The 20,278-nt window shown below is 44.5% G+C and overlaps 1 protein-coding gene across 3 annotated transcripts in view; it reads right to left on the reverse strand.

Moving 5' to 3' along the window:
- Vps8 (VPS8 subunit of CORVET complex) overlaps window positions 1-20,278 on the reverse strand; it is a 208,312-nt gene that overhangs the window by 138,746 nt on the left and 49,288 nt on the right. For all 3 annotated transcript variants that reach the window (XM_027413022.2, XM_035444695.1, XM_027413021.2), the window contains 10 exons: window positions 19,417-19,570; window positions 19,254-19,313; window positions 15,732-15,839; window positions 13,134-13,214; window positions 11,545-11,715; window positions 6,973-7,047; window positions 5,595-5,630; window positions 4,473-4,563; window positions 4,173-4,219; window positions 3,574-3,663 (listed from right to left, as the gene is read on the reverse strand). In XM_027413022.2, coding sequence (XP_027268823.1) covers window positions 3,574-3,663; window positions 4,173-4,219; window positions 4,473-4,563; window positions 5,595-5,630; window positions 6,973-7,047; window positions 11,545-11,715; window positions 13,134-13,214; window positions 15,732-15,839; window positions 19,254-19,313; window positions 19,417-19,570 — 913 coding nt within the window. The remainder of the gene's footprint in view (window positions 1-3,573; window positions 3,664-4,172; window positions 4,220-4,472; window positions 4,564-5,594; window positions 5,631-6,972; window positions 7,048-11,544; window positions 11,716-13,133; window positions 13,215-15,731; window positions 15,840-19,253; window positions 19,314-19,416; window positions 19,571-20,278) is intronic.

Here is a 20,278-nt window from a genome sequence, read left to right on the forward strand (position 1 = left end):
CAAATTATCTCACCCAGCAAAGGAAGTCTTTAAATGTACTATTCCTAAGTATTGTGTGTGGACGGAGAAGGCTACTCCTGTAACATAAAACTAGCAGATGAACATCCCAGGGGTCCGTGGAGATGGCTAAAACAGGTAAAATGCTTGCCCGTGCAAGCATGATAACTGAGTACAATGTCCAGCACCCATGGGAAAGCTGGACGTGGCAATATGTGTGTAACCCCAGCATACTGGAGAGGCACAGGCAGGAGGATCCCTGGAGACGGCTACCCAGGCAGTCTACTCAAATCAGGGAGCTCCGGGTTCAGTGAGAGACCTCGTCTCAAAAAATAAGGAGGAGAACAATTGAGGAATGTCGGTCTCTAGCTTCTCCATACATAGGCTCACACATGTGCACACAGGTGCACACAGAAGACAAAGCAGAAACAGACACAGGCGACACAGTCATGGACAGAAAGGAATCTCAATGCTAGCGGCGGACTACCTCTTATGAGTTTTTGGCCTGAAAGGCCCTTTTGGGCCTCCAAAACAATAGAGACTATGGCCACTGCTGTTGATTGCCCTTGGGGACTAGAAAGTAAGAGGCCAGGTGCTTTGGTGGCAGGCCATAAAGAAACAAAGCTGGAACTGAGATAGAAGCTTCCTCCCTGTTGGCATTTCACAGTGCTGAATGTGCCATGCAAGCTGCTGGGGGGTGGGAGGAGAGAACTGTCATCAATGGTCTTACTCAGCTAAGACCCCTTCAAGGGTCCAGCCAGTTAAGGTGTGCCCATTGATGCAATCATGGGATAAACAGCTTTGTTCTAATTGAGTTGAGGCCTGCTCTACTAGCTCTGCCAGCACTCTTCTAGCGTCTAACTTTAGGTAAATACCTCTCTCCATATCTGCAGATGTTGTGATTTACACACTGTTATAGTTTGAATACACAATGTCATCCACCGGTTCACGTGTTGGACGCTTGGTCCCCAGCGTTATGCTGTGTGTGAATACATATGTTTTTCTGTCTCTGCTCCCCTTTCAATTACTTTCTCCCATCTTTTCGTAAAGGATGCTTCTTTTTAACAAAACATACTTTCAGTGAAAACCATCTCACCACCTTTTGGTGAAGTATGTTCTTACAAAACATTAAAGCTGTCTTTTCTATTCTATCAACATTCCACTACATATTACTATTACTGTATGTGTACATGTGTATACAAGATGTAGGGAGGATGTGTGTGCGTGGCTTCCAAGTGGATCTCAGATGGCAACATTTTGAAATCAGAACCCATGGGATCTAAGGACCAAACTCAGATCATCAGGCTTCCACTGCAAGGGCTTTTGCTCACTGGGCCACCTCAACTGGCCCATAAAACACCAATGCCCACACGTTATTATTCCTAAGTCATTCTGCTCCCTTTCTTTTTGCCATGTGGTTTCCCTCCTCGGGTTATTTATTCCATAACTTTATCTGAATTCATTTATCCTTCTCTACTGACAAATTTACTAAGGCCCAGTCAAGCAGCAATGGATCTGCACTGAACAGTGCAGCTCAGGAAGCCAAATGCTCCACTGACACCATACAAATCTTAGTTGCCATATGTATGCCAATACTCTACATTCTGAACATCAAAGAGATATAAAAATATCAGTATCGAAATCCAGCACCCGGGAAACAACGGCAGACAGAACTCTGTGTGTTCAAGACAAGTCTGGTCTACATAGCAAACTCTAGGCCAGCCACAGTTACACAGTGAGACCCTGTATTTAAATGTTTCCAGTAATATATAATAAAAATATTTCAACTGTACTATAATCTTTTTTGTTTTTGTTCCTTTGAGACACAGTTTCTCCATAGCTTTGGAGCATGTCCTGGAACTCGCTCTGTAGACCAGTCTGCCCTAAATTCACAGAAATCTGCCTGTCTCTGCCTCCCAAGTGTTGAGATTAAAGGCATGTGCCACCACAGCCTAGCTAGCTGTACTATAATCTTTAAGACAGCAATAATCACATATATTGTACTTATTATAACTTAAGAGTTTAATTTATATGAAATCAAGCAACATATACTCAAGCCAATGGGTCAAATCCTGTCACAACAAAAAAATGGTTCTTAGCTAGGTCTAGTGACACATGTCTTTAATACCCACACTTAGAAGACTGAGACAGGTGAATCTCTGTGACTTTGATGTCAGTCTGGTCTACACAGCAAATTCCCGCCTAGCCAGGGCTACACTGTGAGACCCTACCTCAAAACAAACAAACATACAAACAAAAAAGGTGGGAACCAAAAGGATGACTCAGCGAGTAAAGGCACCTGCTACCAAGCCTACCGACCTGAGCTCGGGCCACAGGACATACATGATGGAAAGAGAGAACTCCTAGGAGCTGTCTTCTGAATGCTACACATACACCATGGCACATACCAAAAAAGTGGGGAGCTTGCATGCAGTTCAGTGGTAGAGTGTGTACTTGGTGTGTGCCAGGCTCTCAGTTTGATCTTTCACCAAGATGAGGAGGACGATGAAGAGGAGTGACTTAAAACCCATAAATTTACCATCTAGCTCTTTTTACAAACGTTTGATATTCCTGATACCCAAATATTTATTTAAAGAAGACTTAAGACTGGCTAGGGAATGTGGTTCAGTACTAAAGTATTTGCCCTATGGGGCTGGAGAGGTGGCTCAGTGGTTAAAAGCACTAGCTGTTCTTACAGAGGACCTGAGTTCAATTCTCTGCCCAAACATGGTGTCTGGCAACCATTTGTAACTCTGGTTGTTCCCTGGAGAGCCAACACTTTCTTCTGACTTCCATTGGCTTGACACATAAATACATGCATGCAAAACATTCATACTCATAAAATAAATAAATCTTTAAAAATCTTTTTAAAAAATAATGAAGTATTTGTCCCATGTGTGATACACCAGCGAGAGTGTGTGCGCACGCGCGCGCGCGCGCGCACACACACACACACACATATACACGACACAAAATACAAGCAGAGAAGAGAGCTGCTGCTGTAGAGGTTTGTTGTAAACAGATTTACAACAAATATAATGGGAGATCACTGCAAATAGAAAAACCAACATATTACATATGCATATCTTTAAGCTGTTCCTTGGCTTGCATTTTCATTAAGTCCTAAGATAATCTAAGCATCTTTCATTAGCATATTTTATAGATTATGATATACATACACCATGCATATATTTATTTCATATGCATATCTTGAGTCACACACAGGTGTTTGGGGAACTAAATTTAAAACTTAGCAGCCCACTCCCTCCTTAACAACCCTAGTTAATATAAACGTGAGCCATTAGCAATGTCATCCACAGTAAGGTGTCAAGTCACAGGTGTGTCCCTTCACACAGCAGTGAGCAGCAGTGCACTTGTCTCTTCCCATCTACTAGACACTTCCCAGAAAACACCGAAACAACACGCTCGACACTAAAGGATGCTTAACAGCCAAAACCTGGGAGTCACATCCGCAAGGCTGAGGGGGTGCGTGAGAGCATCGCGTGTGCAAGGCGAGGGGATGCGTGAGAGCACTGCAGCCAGCCGTTGCAAGCTGACACACACGAAGAGGCGTACCTGAAAGTGCTGCTCCATCACTTGGATTTTTCCCTGGTCTGGGCATTTTTTCAGAGCCCGATCTGCATAATGGAACAGGATCTCTACCATCTGTAGGAAAAAGTTTTGTGTCAGAATCAAAGGTATGGCTTCTCTTGTTCAATATTTAACATACATGGTTAATACTGAATCATGCTTTATCATTATATTAGAAACACAGTTGGGATTTCAATGTTTTTATTCCCTAATTCTCTCAGATGAAGGGCTAGTATTAATTTGCTAATCTTTCCTAAGAACTGTCTGTGTGTTCCAGACCTTGGTGGTATTACATCACTCAGGAAATGAAAACCTGGAGTTAAGTGCCTCAGTAACCCTCCCTGCAGAGGTTCCCCACGTATTCCTTCTCCTCGGTGCTCTGACTGTTTTTCTGATTTACCATCTCCTTGATGGTAAATCAGGGAGAGACTTTATACAGCACTGCAGATCATACCTGGGACTTACAGCCCAGCCCATTTCTCTCCTCGAGTACAGCCGTTTGCCTGATCATCCCCAAAGACATTTGCAAATACAAAAAACAAATCTGCACTGTGACCTCTTGACGACAGCACTGAGATGCTTACCCGATCCGCAACGACAGCCTTCCTCTTGCTGACATCCCCTGACAGCCCTTCGGAGAAACAAAGTCCAACAGGAAACAAAAGTTAGTGCTCGGCTCCAGAAGGGAACCTGGGTTCCAGTCTCCCCTCCACAACCCATGCTAACAACACATACAATTACAAGCCTCAGTATCAATGGCTGGGTGAGGGGAATATCTCACAGCTTTTCAGTTTGCTTCCTGCTTGTTCTCACGGTACATTTCCCTTAAGAAAAGACTCCTTACGACAACACTTCAACTCCACAGCATCTATTTACTTACTTACCCACGACTGCTTTTGCCTTTCCTTCATGAAAAGACCACGCAAGAGCCAAGGCTTCTGTAAGACAATCCTGCTTCAGGAGATGATCCACTCTCTGAAATGAGTAAAGGAGACAAGCCAGACCTTTTTATCTGACCAACGACTCATCGGAATTCCTGGTCTGCCTTTACAGAATTGCTGCTGGGGAGCGAACAGTTTACTTTGTCAGCACTACACATTTCAGTATAGGACTTTAACTAAGCAAAGTGTTTCGTAAAGCACTGTGCATCGCATTTCTGTGAGCTTGTGTGACAGGTGGCAGGAGAGCCTGCACACAGAAAGGAAACAACGGGACTACCATAGGAGAGATGGCAGGTTTTGCTTAGCACAGTGGGCACCTGCACCCTTCTTAATAACAATCTCCTAGCTCACTAGAGATGGCAATACATTAGCTGCACACAATTTCTAAGATTCCCTTGTATCTTTTGGGGGCAATGCAACTAAACTCTGGTCAACAAGTGGAAGCATTATTTGGTGTTTCTAAATGTTTATTATCCTTAAATGTTGGGGCTGGCTTTTGTTTTCTCTTTCCTCCTTCATGGACCCTAGACATAACAGTTGGAGCCTCTAGTACTATCCTGGATTGTAAAGTGAGTTTGAGACTAGAATTCAAAGGCAAGGATGGTAAAGTGGGACAGCATCTTACGACATGGAGCTCCCATGCTAGCTACAGGCTGCCTGTCTCCAGATCATTCCAAATGGGAGTAAACTCTTAATGAAGCCACTATTATCTTGAGTAGACTCAAACCCAATTCTTTTTTTCACACTTCCTTGTTTTAATAACTTAAAACAACAGACGGTCACTTGTAAGTGAGGATTTACTACTCAAGGCTGTCCCCTTCTAATGTCCATAGATTAATAAAGCGTTCTTCCTCATGCTACGCTCTCTCTGACAGCAGAGCAGTTACAGCGGTGCAAAACCAAGTTCTGATACAATCGGCTTTAGCAAATCAAGTACCTAACAGTCAAATCGGCTTTTATGCATTTTTCTGATATTAAAAAGTCCAAAGTATCATCTGCAGAGTTAACAAAAGCATGAGGCTGCTGCCACTTCCGTTCCCACACAGGAAATCCCGGTGAACTCACCTCCCTCCAGCCCCTCAGCATCATCACGTAGACAGACTAGAAAAGGAAAGAAATGAAGATGACCGTTAGCAGATTCACTCAGAGACACGTTTGTTCCAGCCGCACGTCTCACCTCAGATCTCCAAGTAAAACACATTTCACATCTCAGATGGACACAGACCCTGGAATTTACTAGAGGGTCCTCAAGTTACTCCTACTGAAGAGCAAGGAAGCAAACCCTCAAAGGAAACATGAGCCATCTAGGCTGACGTCTTGCACCTACTTGTCAATATTGTGGCTGGATTTTAACAATGAAGAATACTGTCCATTTTATGTTGAAAGATAAACTGCTCTAATGTCTAAGTCAAACACCTCAATGCACTTCAATAACTTAAGTTGATCTACGTTAAAGAGCACTTAAATCGTAGGACAAATACACACTGCCTGTGGGGTTTACTATCGGTGGTCAACATGAGAGATGTGCCTCTGAGCAAGTCTGTAGGAGATTCTTGGGATTACATTAAGTGTCGTGGGAAGGCCCATCTTAATTGTGTGTGGGATCCTTGCCCAGGAGACGTTTCACAATGTAAGAGAGAAAAAGAAGCGAGCAGCAGTGGGCATTCACTATTCGCTCTCTAATTGCAAACACAACATGGCCAGCTGCTTCAAGCTCCAGCTGGCCTGACCTTGCAGCCATGATGTGTACCACAAACTGTGAGCTACAATCAGCCCTTTCTCCCTTAAGTTGGCTTTTGTCACAGCATTCACCACAGCAACAGGAAAAGGAACCAGATGCTACCTTAAATTTGCTGAGGAAGCTGATCCTCAGCCTTCCCATCCCCCACACGAATGACAACTAAACAAGGCGATGGATATTTAATTAGCTCATTATGATAATCACTTTGCAATGTATACATTGATCAAAGCAAGACATAAAAATTCTAATTAAAAATGAAACTAGATACTTGACACTAAAACAAATGTTAAGGAAGGCTATAAAAGCATTTCCCTAAATCAAGAAAGTTAAGTGTCCTATTAGCACTTACACAAAAGTAAAATTAGATCTTAAGTGAAAAAGAAAATGTTAAACAACTAAAAATCTTTGGCTATATAACTATTATAAGACTTGGATCAGCTAGGCGTTGGGGACGCACGCCTTTAATCCCAGCACTCGGGAGGCAGAGGCAGGCGAATCTCTGTGAGTTCGAGGCCAGCCTGGTCTCCAGAGCGAGTGCCAGGACAGCCTCCAAAGCTACACAGAGAAACACTGTCTCGAAAAACCAAAAAAAAAAGACTTGGATCAATACTGATCAGAATTCACTTTGCAACACACTGCTCCTTATTAGCCACCTCCTTCCTCAGCTATCCTGATGACATACAAAGCAGAGTAAGAGCTTACCTTTGTTCCCAGATAGAAGATCTGACCACCATAGCTACTGATGGATTGATAGCAAGCCTTCTCTCCGACCAAAGCCTGCCAAATACACAAACAAGGTAAAATTACACATACTAGAAGTTCCATTGAGAATGTCAATCACGAGGCTGGAGAGATGGCTCAGCCGTTAAAGGCTAGGCTCACAACCAAAAATATAAGAATGTCAATCATGGGGCCTGTGAGAGGCTTGGTGGGTTAACACTCATGGGCAAACCTGATGATATGAGTTCCAGCCCTAGCACCCATGAAGGGGTGGAAGAAGAGATCTGACTCCACATAGTTGTCCTCCAATCTATTCACACACACACACACACACACACACACACACACACACACACACACACACACACACACACGATAAAATTAAAAAATTGTAAAAGAATGCTGAATGCAGAGACATTTTAGGTCAATAAAGTTTTAACTTACAAGCAAGTAAAGAAAAAACTCTGTTGCTTGATTGCCAGTGGAAGTGACTAAAAACACAAAGATGAAGAAACCATTCCCCACTTCTATAAACAGCCTTTTGCTTTCTCAGAATAATGTGGAAAAGGAAAGAAATACACTAACTTGTAAATGTAGTTGCAAACTATTGAAACCTGCTGCTTACTGAGTTACAGCTACACCTACCTATGGGCACAATGATAGAGATAAGGAAGCTGTTGGGGATGTCCTGGTGTAGGAAGTGGCAGCAGCAGGCTTTCCTCTGAGATCTTCACCTTCACTAGCCATGGCCGACTGGGTTTTCAGTACCGGGAATGATCTCCCTCCCATTAGTGGTCTTAAGTCAAGTTAGACAGCTGTTGGTTGCTACCAAGATATGAGTGCCACCACTGTATTTTAGGGATATCTTGTCCTGCTGGTCACTGCTGCAGTTCAGGTGTCACGGCTGGGTAGGGTTATTGAATATTTTCTTCTTTAGCAGCTTGCATAGCAGCTTCCAATATTATGGAAGCTAGACCTCAAGGAGAACAAGGGGTTCCCTCCTCCATGACGGACAGCAGACTTCTGATTCACTCACTGCATTCTTGAACTGGGGACAGTTTCTACACCTCGTGATAAATAGCTGTGTCCCTGAGGGAGCAGCAGGGCAGCTGTTTACACAGCTGGGTGTGGCCACACAGCAGCACCGCCTGATAGGAAGTGTTGAGCAGAAGCATCTCCTAAGGCTTACCGACTCCAAGACTGTTGCAAAAGAAGCCAAGATGTGATGTGGGGTTAGGGATTTCACTCAGTGTAGAGCATTTGCCCATCAAGTGCAAGGCCTTGGGTTTGGTCCTCAGCTGCAAGGAGCTGGCAAGCGGGGGGTTGGGGGTGGGGGGTAATGGGGGGGTGTAGACAAGACAAAAATAATATGCCAAGATGCTTTTTGGTCATTTTCTGCCTGGTGATCTGCATGACTAGCTTGCTCCGGCTGAGGCCACCAGACTGTGGTCATTATTCTGCACACCTTAATACTAGTGCCATAGGTTTCTCCGGGAATTCTCATCTTGCATCATCCTATCACGACCTCAGGCTCATTCACTTTTCATTCTATAACCTCAACCCTGCCATCATCCCTTCCAGCAGCTCCACTCTCACCTCAGGCTCTGTAGTGCTCACCACTGGAGATCTGACTTTCACCTTTTAAAGTGTCTTCCATGTCTTCACTTAACTTTGTGGACACAGAGACTATGATTATACTAACGGATACACAATACAGAGACTTGCACACCCACGTCTGCTATCACAATCTTAACAACAGTCAGGAAACGGAACCTGCCTAGGTGTTCTTCAACAGGTGCACGGATAAAGAATGGTCCATAGACACAAGGGAATTTTATGTAACCATAAAGAAAAATGAAATCATGGCCTTTACAGGAAAACGGATGCAAATGGAAATCATTACGTTAAGTCAGATAAGCCAGACTCAATGGGATCAGAACTGCATGGTTTCTCTCTTATGCAGAATCTAAATTTAAAGTAAGTGTGTGTGTGTGTGTGTGTGTGTGTGTGTGTGTGTGTGTGTGTTTATGTATGCTTGTAAGTCACAAAACTAAGAAAGGGGATTATGAGAGGACAGGAAGAGATCTTAAGGGAGGTGGGAAACAGGATAAAGGACAACATGTAATACGAGAGCAGAGGGGAACAGCCCGGAGTGGAAAGGGAAAGAAATGAGGACTAAGATGACGACATCTATGTGTGAGATACCATGATGAAACCATTACTCTTGCGTTAACTTTAAAAATGAATACAAAACAAAAGAATAGGGCAAAAGCTTCTGCACCCTTGTCTGCTCATCCTAACCCTGTGTCAGGGCAGGGCCGGTCTTGCCTGCCTGACCCCCCTTTCCAGTCCTACCCCACCCCCACCCCCGCCCCGGACACCCAGTCATCTCTAGTCAAGGCACACGCTGTGAGCTTTACTGGTGGTGCTCAGGAATTTCTATATCGATATTCTTGTGTTTTGTTTGCTCTGCTCCCTGACCTCTGGGATGTGCTTGTTACTCTAGGGACTGGACCCGTGGCCTCAGGTGCTGGGGAAGCACTGTGCCACTGAGTCACACTGCCACCCGAGTCTCATCCGCTTTTAACATCTGTTAGTGTGTTACCAGCTCAGCAAGTTCTCTGCTTCAAGGCCAACTACTGGGGTGCAATGCCCCTGAGTACCCTGGCCAGCACCTGTTCTAACTGGTCCAAATAAGCAGAAAGTACATTGTGAGGGTGCCCTGGATGTAATTCCCTTCCAGCCTCTCTGGTGGCTCTTCCCATCCTTGAGGAGTTTCCTTACACACATGCTGAACCGCTGTCAGCACAGGACTTCAGGTGACGCCCCAGCACCGTCCACAGACAAGCTTCTTGTCATGATCGTAATACTCAAGTCTAGCTGTATACAGAACCCACTCATCCAATGGTGCTGATCTGCTCTTTAAAGGCCAAAGCACCTTATTGCACTATGGATCTGCATTCTCATAAGCTAGAGATTCTGTGAGTATTCCCCTAGATTCTGAATCTGCTACCTGTAATTCTACTGCTATGGACAATCTTTGTAAAAATTCAGTGAACTGTTCTCTTGGTACCTGTACCACTTTGGTGTAGGACTCTACTCTCTCTCCTGGTTCATGAACCTTATCCCAAACGTTCAAGGCTGCTGTGTGACATAAAGACATTGTGTCAACTCTAAATCTTTTCTTTAAACTAAAAGGGGAATTGTGGGGAGAAGATAGCTCTGTACCTTTACCATTTGGGCGTGGTTGCAGGTATGTAGAAGACTGTAGAATAAAGGGCTGAGAAAGAGGGGGCACTCTCTCTTTTCGGGGTTCAGGTCGGGTCTCGAAAGGCTGCAGAGACTAACCTGGGTTTTCGGTGTAAGTAATCTCCCACAATAAATAACCAACATCATTCTTACTCCATGTCCTGCTATAATTCCTTAACAATTTATTTTTTATGTGTGAATGTTTTGCCTGCATGAATGTACGTGCACTGTGTGCATGCCTATTGCCCTAGGAGGCCAAAAGAGGTCACTGGATCCTCTGGAACTGGAGTTATGTGTATTTGAGAGCCACCATATGGGTGCTGGGACTCAAACCCAGGTCCCGTACAAGAGCAGCCAGAGCTCTTAGCCACTCAGCCATCTCTCCAGCCCCTAACAGCCACCCTAGCCCAGGAAATGTCTGTGTTTGAGACACTGGCTACTGCTGCTTTAGTGTGTTCACATTGTGAAGCTAGAACACTCTTCACATATTGCGTGCTCTGTAGTTACAAACAGGAGAAAGACTGGAGCAAAACCTACAGCCTGTGCCTTTGACACCCATTAAAGATGATGATGATTATTCTTTTTTATAAGAAGTTTCCCACAGATACCTCACAGCAGTCCTCTTTTCCTAAAGATGAATGGCTTGGGAAAACACGCATCACAAATTCAGTGCTTAACTACACACTACTGACATAAATTGCTTAAGGCATTATTGTAGCTGCCTTTCTACAGTAACATTAATACCAATATGAGCCCATGTCCTCCTCGTCTATGTTCCTGTCTTGGGTCCTAAAGCATCTTTTTTCTTCCTCTCCCAGCCATCTTAGCCTTCTAATGTCCCAAGCTGCCACACCTGGCCAACCTTCTGCCATATCTCCCAAATACTTCTGTGGTGGTTTGAATAGGAATGGCCCCCATAGACCGAATGCTTGGTCCACTGGGAGTGGCACTATTAGGGAGTGTGGCCTTGCTGGAGGAAGTGTATCACTGTGCAGGGCAGGCTTTGGAACTGCAGTTACAGATCAGTTGTTAGATGACAAATCACAGTTAGGAACTGAACCCATGTCCTCTGAGAATACTCTTAACCACTGATCCATCTCTCCAGCCTATTCCTTGGTATTAAATAAGAGGAATTACTGTTTGGGTCATAATCTTGAATCCTTACAAATACATGCATACCCATTTCAACACACGGGAGGCAGAAAAACCTTAGTACTCCTACCTTCAAACAAAACAGTGGTTACAAAACAAAACAAAAAACCCACCCCAGTGATGAGAGCAATGCTGGGTAAGGGCAGCACTCACCAGCGCCTGGCTGACGTTCCCTCCAGTGGCCAGTGACTTGAAGTGGCTGCTGTTATAGACGAGCTGGACTTCTGAGATCTCGATTGTCTCCAATTCCTCCTGAGTCTGCCGATCAATCACGTGCAGCTTCTCCACGCTGTCTAAAAGCACAACTGTGCGTGAGTTTATCCACTGCAATTCAAGCACATAACAAAGTAAGAGTGAGGACCGGTCCAAACCCTCCATGACAAAGGGGCTTGGCCACTCAGAACATTAAGTTATTGTGCATGAATAACTTAAATAGCAACAGAGTCACAGTAAGAGCAGCTCTGTGATGGCCCAGAGAAAGCAGTACTAGGTGTCACAGTGTAAGAAGACATTCTGCTGGTATAAGGGAGGGCTGACTAAGAACGCTAACACACTGCAGAATGTTGAATTTTTTACAAGTTTTTTTGAAAGGCATATTGGCACAAATGACCTTAGTACAGTAACAAATTTATTTCAACTTTTCATATTAGCACTGCAGCACAGCAATGCAAACCTCACAAACCTAGGTGGTTAGAGGACAATTCTTGGCACTGAATTTAAAGTGCCAAGCTTTAAAAGACCAGCTGAGACATCCAGCCTTGTGGACTGAACAACTACTGGATTCTTGGACTCTCTGTTAGTAGACGGCCATTGTTGGACTAGCTGGACCATAGCCTGTAAGCCATTCTAATAAATCCCTTTAAATATATATCCATTCTATCAGTTCTGTGCATCTGAAGCAGGGATTCTCAACCTTCCTAATGCTGTGACCCTTTAATACAGCTCCTCATGTTGTGGTGACCCCCAACCATGAAATTATTTTGTCGCTACTTCATAACTGTAATTTTGCTACTGTTATGGGTCATAATGTAAATATTTGATATGGAGGATAGCTGATGTGCAACTGTGTATTAGTGAATTGATGGGAAATTTTTCAGACTTTTTACTGAATAAATGAACCGTTACATTATAATTAAAGACAGCTATATTCATCATATATGCAATGTTTCACCGGATGTCAGTTATTTGGATAGTAAAACTAGTAATGGTAAATACTGAAATGTAAACACACTAGTCTCAAAATCACCCACTCCTGAAAAAGAAAACATAAAATCTGACTCAGAAAAAAAAAAAGGTCTCATTTTTAAAACCAAAGCACCCTGAGGACTGAGAAGTGAGGTAAAATTTGGCAAAGTTTTAAGTCACAAGAGAAGAATAGGTAACACAAGCTAAATCCTTTAAGAGAAGCTCACATGTGCAAACGTATCCATACACAAAGCAGTGTAACCACAACTCTGAAAAGACCTGAGCTCTTCTGAACCCAGACTCCCTTTGAGGTATTAAAGCACTCAAGAAAACCCTAACTTCCCCTGCCAGTGCTCAGCAGGACTTTGGGCAAAGGCAACAAGGACTTGGCATCATACCAAAGTCAGACTTCATGGCACACCACAGCACTTCACACTGGGTGTGTGCACTACTAACTTGTACCCTGATGGCCCTGGTGAAACCCTAGAAGCTTTAATACGCCTGTGATTTGGAATGAGGGCATGGAATAAACGGGACATGGTTTAAACACTACTCACAGTAAAGTTGATCAGATCGTAGTACAGGTGAAGATGCTTTTGCTTGGTAACGTGTATTGCACCCGACTCGTCTCTCTTGACCTGATGAGGAGAGTGTAAACAGCCTGGATATCAGGCAATTCTTGAAAGAACTTTTTTAAATTTATAAATGCTGACAGAGAAAATATAGAAATGAAGACACCTCAGCCACTTCATGGTCTCCCCTTGAAGAGAAAAACTACACCGTACAGTCCCACCTGGCACTTGGGGTGCTAGCATCCACTTCCCACGGTAGTGTGTGCGCCAGACGTCTGTCTTCTCATCTCAGTGCCCTTCCTCCCCTCTAGTCCCATGTCTTGGTGAGCTGACCTCAAGTAGTGCCTGCTTCCCTGTTAATCAGACATCTAACAAGGACCTGGCAAGCCACTGTGTCCCATGCTCATCTCTCCAGCCTGCCTTCCGTGATCATTCAGTAATATTTTATTACCTCAGAACTGATCCTGTGACAGAGGCTCTGTCCTTTCTGGCGGATGTCCCTCAGCCCCTTTCTCCTCTCCTTCTACACGTCTTTACAACCCCCTTTCCTTTCTTTTTCCTCTGCCTTTCGTGAGTATCCAGCAAAATCACATGCTGTGGTTTAATTGTGTCTCCACCAAAGGTCCATGGGTTAAACACTTGGTTACTGGCCTGTGACACTACTGGGGGTTGAGGGAGGAGGTGGGGTAGCCATCTTCAAGACATACTGCTTCCTGGATGGAAGTCAGGTCACTACAGATGTGCCCTTTCTCTCTCTGTCTCAGTCTGTCTCTCTGTGTCTGTCTCTCTGTCTCTGTCTGTCTCTCTCTCTCTAGCTGCCATGAGGTGGGCAGCTTTGCCTACAACATTTACCCACTATGATACAGTACCTTCTCCACAGGTCAAAGGCCCAAAACCTCTGAAATGTGAGCCCAGATGAACCTATCTCCTTACACTGATTGCAGTCATTGCGCTGCACAGCAGCTGACACACTCCTACCTTCTCCGTCCTGAGGTGTTCATCTGCACTTTGCCCTACTGTCTGCTCACCGCCATCCAGCGTAGCACCTGAGAGTCCCACTAGTATTTCCAACTCAGCATACCCCTCCTACCTTCAAAAAGCTATTATTTGTGCTACTTCCAGACAGATCCTAAAACTGCATTTCAATTGCATCTTTACCTGGAATCTATAACATCTACACATTACCAATCCAAGCCAATCATACCTGCATTAGGGGTGCCTCACCAAGGAGGGGCAAACTCCTCTGTAAAGGGTTGTATGGCAAATACTTTAACCTCTGTTGACCGTATAGTCTGTCAGACCTTGAGAAGTAAAGCCAGGAGAGACCGGAGTCTAAGGTCAGCCTTAGCTACAGTGTGGAGTTTGAGATTAGCCTGGGCTACATGAGTTTGAGTTTGTCTCAAATAAATAAATATGAATGAACATGACTATATTCCACTAAAAATTTACTTACCAAAACAGGTAACTAGCCATGTTTGATACACAGGTTTCCCCCAAGCTGATCTAAGTCAACCCGTATATTCAATTTCATATTTCACATCATCCCTGACGTTAGTTCTGTACACATTTACCAGCCATCCTTTACACAGTGCTAGCCGAACATGAGGAGTCAGCTTCTAGCCTCCGTTTTCAGCTTAGTGGGGGAGAATGCTAGGTGTGCTCACTGTTGTGACAGGGAAGGTCTGCAGTGCAGAGCAGAGCAGAGCAGGGTCAGGGAGGGAGAGAAGGCAGCAATGACCATGAGCTAGGGCAAGTGGAAGATGGCACAGAGATTTACGGACAGAGGTGTCTGTGGGAGTAGAGACCGGCTGAGAAGCCACCTCAGAGTCTAGGACAAACATATGTGGTTTATACAGAGAAGTGATCAACCATGATGGGGTCAAAAGGAAGAAAGTCAAGACAATATGGAGGGAGAGTCACCAGGACACTGTGACAGAGCATATTTGAAGGGGGAGGGGACTGAAAGGTTTCTGGCTGGAGAAATGAGATACACAGGTACACCTGCCTCACGAAGCAAAATACCCAATGATACAATAGAGACATGCTTAGCTCTGTGAGTGAAGTTCACTGCCTTCCTCCCCAGATTCACAGACCTCTGTAAACATTCTATATGCTCTCATTAACAACTTTTAACTCCGATCAAATAGTTCAGCACGGCAACTGTCCTCGCCAGCAGTAACTCTGTACAGTACATAAACAGTACATAAAACAGTACATAAGATGTGTAAAAGAATGTTTTATACTTCCTTCATTGGCTTCCTGTGCAATTGGCGCTTGCTCTCTAACAAATAAATATACAGAAATGTACAGACTGTAATACTATATAGACATGTTCACAATCATACATGTGCAGTTCACACATATAGACAAACCATTAATTACGTGTTAGCTAAAAGAGAAGAAACCAAGAAGATTAAGGAACCAACAGAGTTCAAGTTTTTTCCATTTTTAACATTAAAGCCTTAAATACAAATTTGGAGAGAGAGGATATACACTCTGTCTCTCCAAAGACTTATGACAATGACATAGATTTTTTTTTTTTTGACACATTAATAACAGACCCGCCATCACATTGTGGCTTACCAAGAGAAAATGAACCACATCTCCTCTGCAGAAGGCAAGCATGGGATTCACAAAGTTATTCACTGCCACAAAGTGCCAGGCCAGCAACGGAACACTGGATGGATCCATCTAATTAAAAAAAAAAAAAAAAAAAAAAAAAAGACAGGAAAATATTCATCACAGTTGACAAAAAACAGAAGGACAAAGTAAAAAAATCTGTTTAAGACCTAGTACCTGACTAACTGCTTTGCTAAACCTTCCCTGGTTTCCCACAAGTCTTCCAGTGAGCAGGGACCAGGTGGGAATTGTCACAAGAAGTCCCTGGTTTCCCACAAGTCTTCCAGTGAGCAGGGACCAGGTGGGAATTGTCACAAGAAGTGTCTGGGTTGATGGTCATGTTTGCCATCTTCCTTGCTTGGGGCTGGGTTACAGAAGTACATACAACTTCAACAAATGTACACTCAAGATTTGTATAATTATTGTATATGAATTTACACCAACGAAGCCTAAACAAATATGAAACTCTTTAGCTAATTATATATATGCTGAATGCCCAAAGCAGAAGGTGCTGGTTTCTGTATTTTACTCTGAAATCCATTAAAAAACTAAAATATCTTGGTGGATAGAAAGATGGATAGATACACAGAATGTAATAAAGGCAATACAGCAAAGTGGTAAAAGTAGCATCTCATTAACATTCTTTAGACATCTGTTTGAAAACATTCATGAATGGAAACATTCAAAAAGATGGAAACATCATGATGAAAACCTCAGTGAGTCAATGAAGCTATCCCAAGAAATGTTAATGATGTTCTCTACCGGTTTGTCATTTGGAAAGACAGACTGTTTCTCCTAGTGCCCAGATACAATAGGACACCCACAAGGAAACAAGAGCCATCTCCTCCATGTCTGGCCATGGCTGTGCTGTTTAGATGAGAACTGTACCCCTACCTCAGGTTCACATACCTGAATACTTTGTCCCCACTTGGTAGAACTGTTTGGGAAGGATTAGAAGGTGTGGCCTTGTTGGTGTCACTGGAGGAGGGCTTAGAGGTTTTCAAAGCCCACACCAGACCCAGTCTCTCTCTCTCTCTCTCTCTCTCTCTCTCTCTCTCTCTCTCTCTCTCTCCCTCCCTCCCTCCCTCCCTCCCTCCCTCCCTCCCTCCCTCTCTCTCTCTCTCTCTGTACTTTTCAGAGATCAGATGTGGTGCTCTCAGCCACGGCTCCAGCACTATGTCTGTCTATCTTTGGCCACACTTCCCACCATGATGGTCATGGACTCACTCTCTGAAACTGTAAACAATCCCCAATTAAATGCTGATGGGGAATGTACTACTGTGTATGTTTATCTTATTGATTATTGAATAAAATACTGTTTGGCCAATGAGACAGCAACTAGACGGAACTAGGAGTCAAAGAGGATTCTGGGAAATGTAGTAGAGAAGTGCTGATCCAGGCAGGAAGTGACATAGCAAGGAGACTCATATTTAAGCCAAAGAGAAACAGGAAGGGCCCTCTCTTTTCCCCTCGGCTCCTGCTCCAGCGGCACGATGTGATTCACCAGCAAGGAGGGGCGCCAATAAGGCGTCCGATAAATCCCATAAAATATATAGATGTATGGTATTTGAGACTGAGCTAACAAATGAGAATCCTAGTCATTGGCCAAGCAGCTTTGTAACTAATACAAGTCTCTCTGTGTATTCATTTGGGCCTAACTTGGGCGGGCAGCTGGCGTAAAGCTCACATGTGGCGGTAGGGCTCAGGCGGCTTTTGGCAAAAAGATTTATCGTAACAAAATGCTTTCTTTTATAAGTTGTCTTGGTCTTGGTGTCTCTTCACAGCAACAGAACAGTGACTAAGACAACAGCATCTCATCAATGTCCTTCCAAAGAAGACCCCAACTCTTCAAGAACAATATCAAGAACAAAAGGAAAAGGAAAAGGGATGTCCACAGGGAATTTATCCCAGGTTTACCCCTCATATACATTTATGTACAACCTATGCACATTCTCCCATGCACATCAAATCATCTCTAGAATACTTTACAATTCAATTAAATGCTATGTAAACAGGTGCTACACTGTACCATTTAGAAAGTAATGACAAGGAAACATGTCTGTTCACTTTGAGTATGGACCTAAACTTTTCTGATAGTGATGTGTGGCTGGTTAAATCCATAGATGGGAAACCCATAAAACCATCTGTATTCCTGAAAAATAACAGCTTCTAAAGTGACCTATCAGAGACAAAAACCATGGAAAGCATCTGCAGTACTAATTCATATTGGCTTTATGGTGGGGTATGCTCACTCATGGTGTCAAAGGAGCAGACAGTGAACATCACCCTGCCTCAGCACAGCTGTCACCCAGCGCAGCTCTCACCCAGCACAGCTCTCACCCAGCACAGCAGTTACATATCACAGCTCTCTCACAGCACAGATGTCACCCAGTGCAGCTGTCACCCAGCACAACTCTTGCCCAGCACAGCTGTCACCTAGCGTAGCTGTCACCCAGAGCAGCTGTCACCCGGCACAGCAGTCACCCAGCACAGCTGTCACCCAACACAGCAGTCACCCAGCACAGCTGTCACCCAGAGCAGCTGTCACCCAGCACAGCAGTCACTTAGCACAGATGTCACCCAGAGAAGCTGTCACCCAGCATAGCAGTCACACAGCACAGCTCTCTCACAGCACAGATGTCACCCAGAGCAGCTGTCACCCAGCACAACTCTTGCCCAGCACAGCTGTCACCTAGCGTAGCTGTCACCCAGCGCAGCTGTCACCCAGCGCAGCTGTCACCCAGCACAGCTGTCACCTAGCGTAGCTGTCACCCAGTGCAGCTGTCACACAGAGCAGCTGTCACCTAGCACAGCTGTCACCTAGCGTAGCTGTCACCCAGAGCAGCTGTCACCCGGCACAGCAGTCACCCACTACAGCTGTCACCCAACACAGCAGTCACCCAGCACAGCTGTCACCCAGAGCAGCTGTCACCCAGCACAGCAGTCACTTAGCACAGATGTCACCCAGAGCAGCTGTCACCCAGCATAGCAGTCACACAGCACAGCTCTCTCACAGCACAGATGTCACCCAGAGCAGCTGTCACCCAGAGCAGCTGTCACACAGTGTTCTTGGACACTGCAGCAAGGCTGCATTCAATACACCCGCTTGCTCATTAGTGTTACATCCAATGAGGATGGACCTCAAAAGACAGTGAATGAAACTAAGAAAATCCGTGCATGAGAGCAGGTGTAACTACAAAGAACCAGGACAGCAAAACACAGAGACCATCGAACAAGGTTAAACAAGCTGAATATGTTGTTCATGGAAGAAAAGCTTAAAGCATTAAAGACACCAAGGTGCAACCTAGCATGACTCCTAAACACCACTTTACCCTGCTTGGCTTCTTAAGCCAATGTCTTTGGGAGCTCACTTCCATTCTATAGCTAGATTTTTGGACAACTGCATAGAATTCACCCTATAGATCACTCCCTCCACCCTCCTGACTTGTCCTTCCTTTTACCAACAAAACAGAGAGTCATGCTCACCCGTCCATAGGGAAAAGTCATCCATACTTTCAGGGATGGTTTCAACCCAATGACCAGTATCTACAGGAGAAAATACATATTATTTTCAAAATTTACCTTGCAATTCTCAAACCATGTTCAACATCTCTCAAAGGTAAAGGTTCTGTCTTCTAAGTGCACCTACCTTAGTTAAAGATGCCATGGCCAACAGTGAAAACTGTGTGATGGGGTGATCCTTCAACTCGGGCTTAGAATGCAGGGGCTCGATGCAGCAAACTTCACCCTTGGAGCCGCTGAACAGACACCTGGATTCACACGTCCTCACTCCCATCACTCTCCTGGCAGTATAAGACATTCACAATCAATTTAGCGATAACCCAGGCACTATGGCCTCCAGCCTGACTGACTGGCCACCCAGTCCTAGCGACATGTTACCCACGACAGCATCTCTTCACCGCACAGGTCAGAACTGCCATTCTTCTAGGAACGACGCTGCCCTGACTCACCTCTGAATGAGGATAAAATCCAAAGTCTTCACCCATGTCTCAATTCTGTAAGGTCTGTCTTTTGCCTTCATTCCTCTCCTACAACTGTCGCCTCTGGCAGCCATCCTCCAGCCATACTGGCTCCTGTGGATCCCCGTGAGTGCCTTGTGTGGGGGTGTCTGTCTACTTCCACTGGATTTTTCATTCGCTGAGTCTCTGATCACTCAGCTTTCTTTTTAAATGTCACCCTCTACCAAAGACTTCCTGAGCTCATGCAAGTGGAAGCCAGCACAATGGTCTCTCATCGCACCTTTCAAATCTACCCAAATTATGGTATTTCGGCTTGTACCTGTCTCCCCATGCTCACCCCAACTACTCTATAAAGAGATGGACTCTGACTGGTTCATAACTCTAACTCTAGTGTCTGGACAAATGTCTGCACACAGGAGATGCTCAATAGACACTAGCTGGATAAATGACTCATAGTATTTCAGCGATTACTTTGCACCTAGTATATCTAAGATGCTACGAAAAACGCAAGAAACAAATATAGACATTAAC

This window comes from Cricetulus griseus, chromosome 4 (assembly GCF_003668045.3).
Source record: "Cricetulus griseus strain 17A/GY chromosome 4, alternate assembly CriGri-PICRH-1.0, whole genome shotgun sequence".
In the NCBI taxonomy this organism is placed as follows: Eukaryota; Metazoa; Chordata; class Mammalia; order Rodentia; family Cricetidae; genus Cricetulus; species Cricetulus griseus.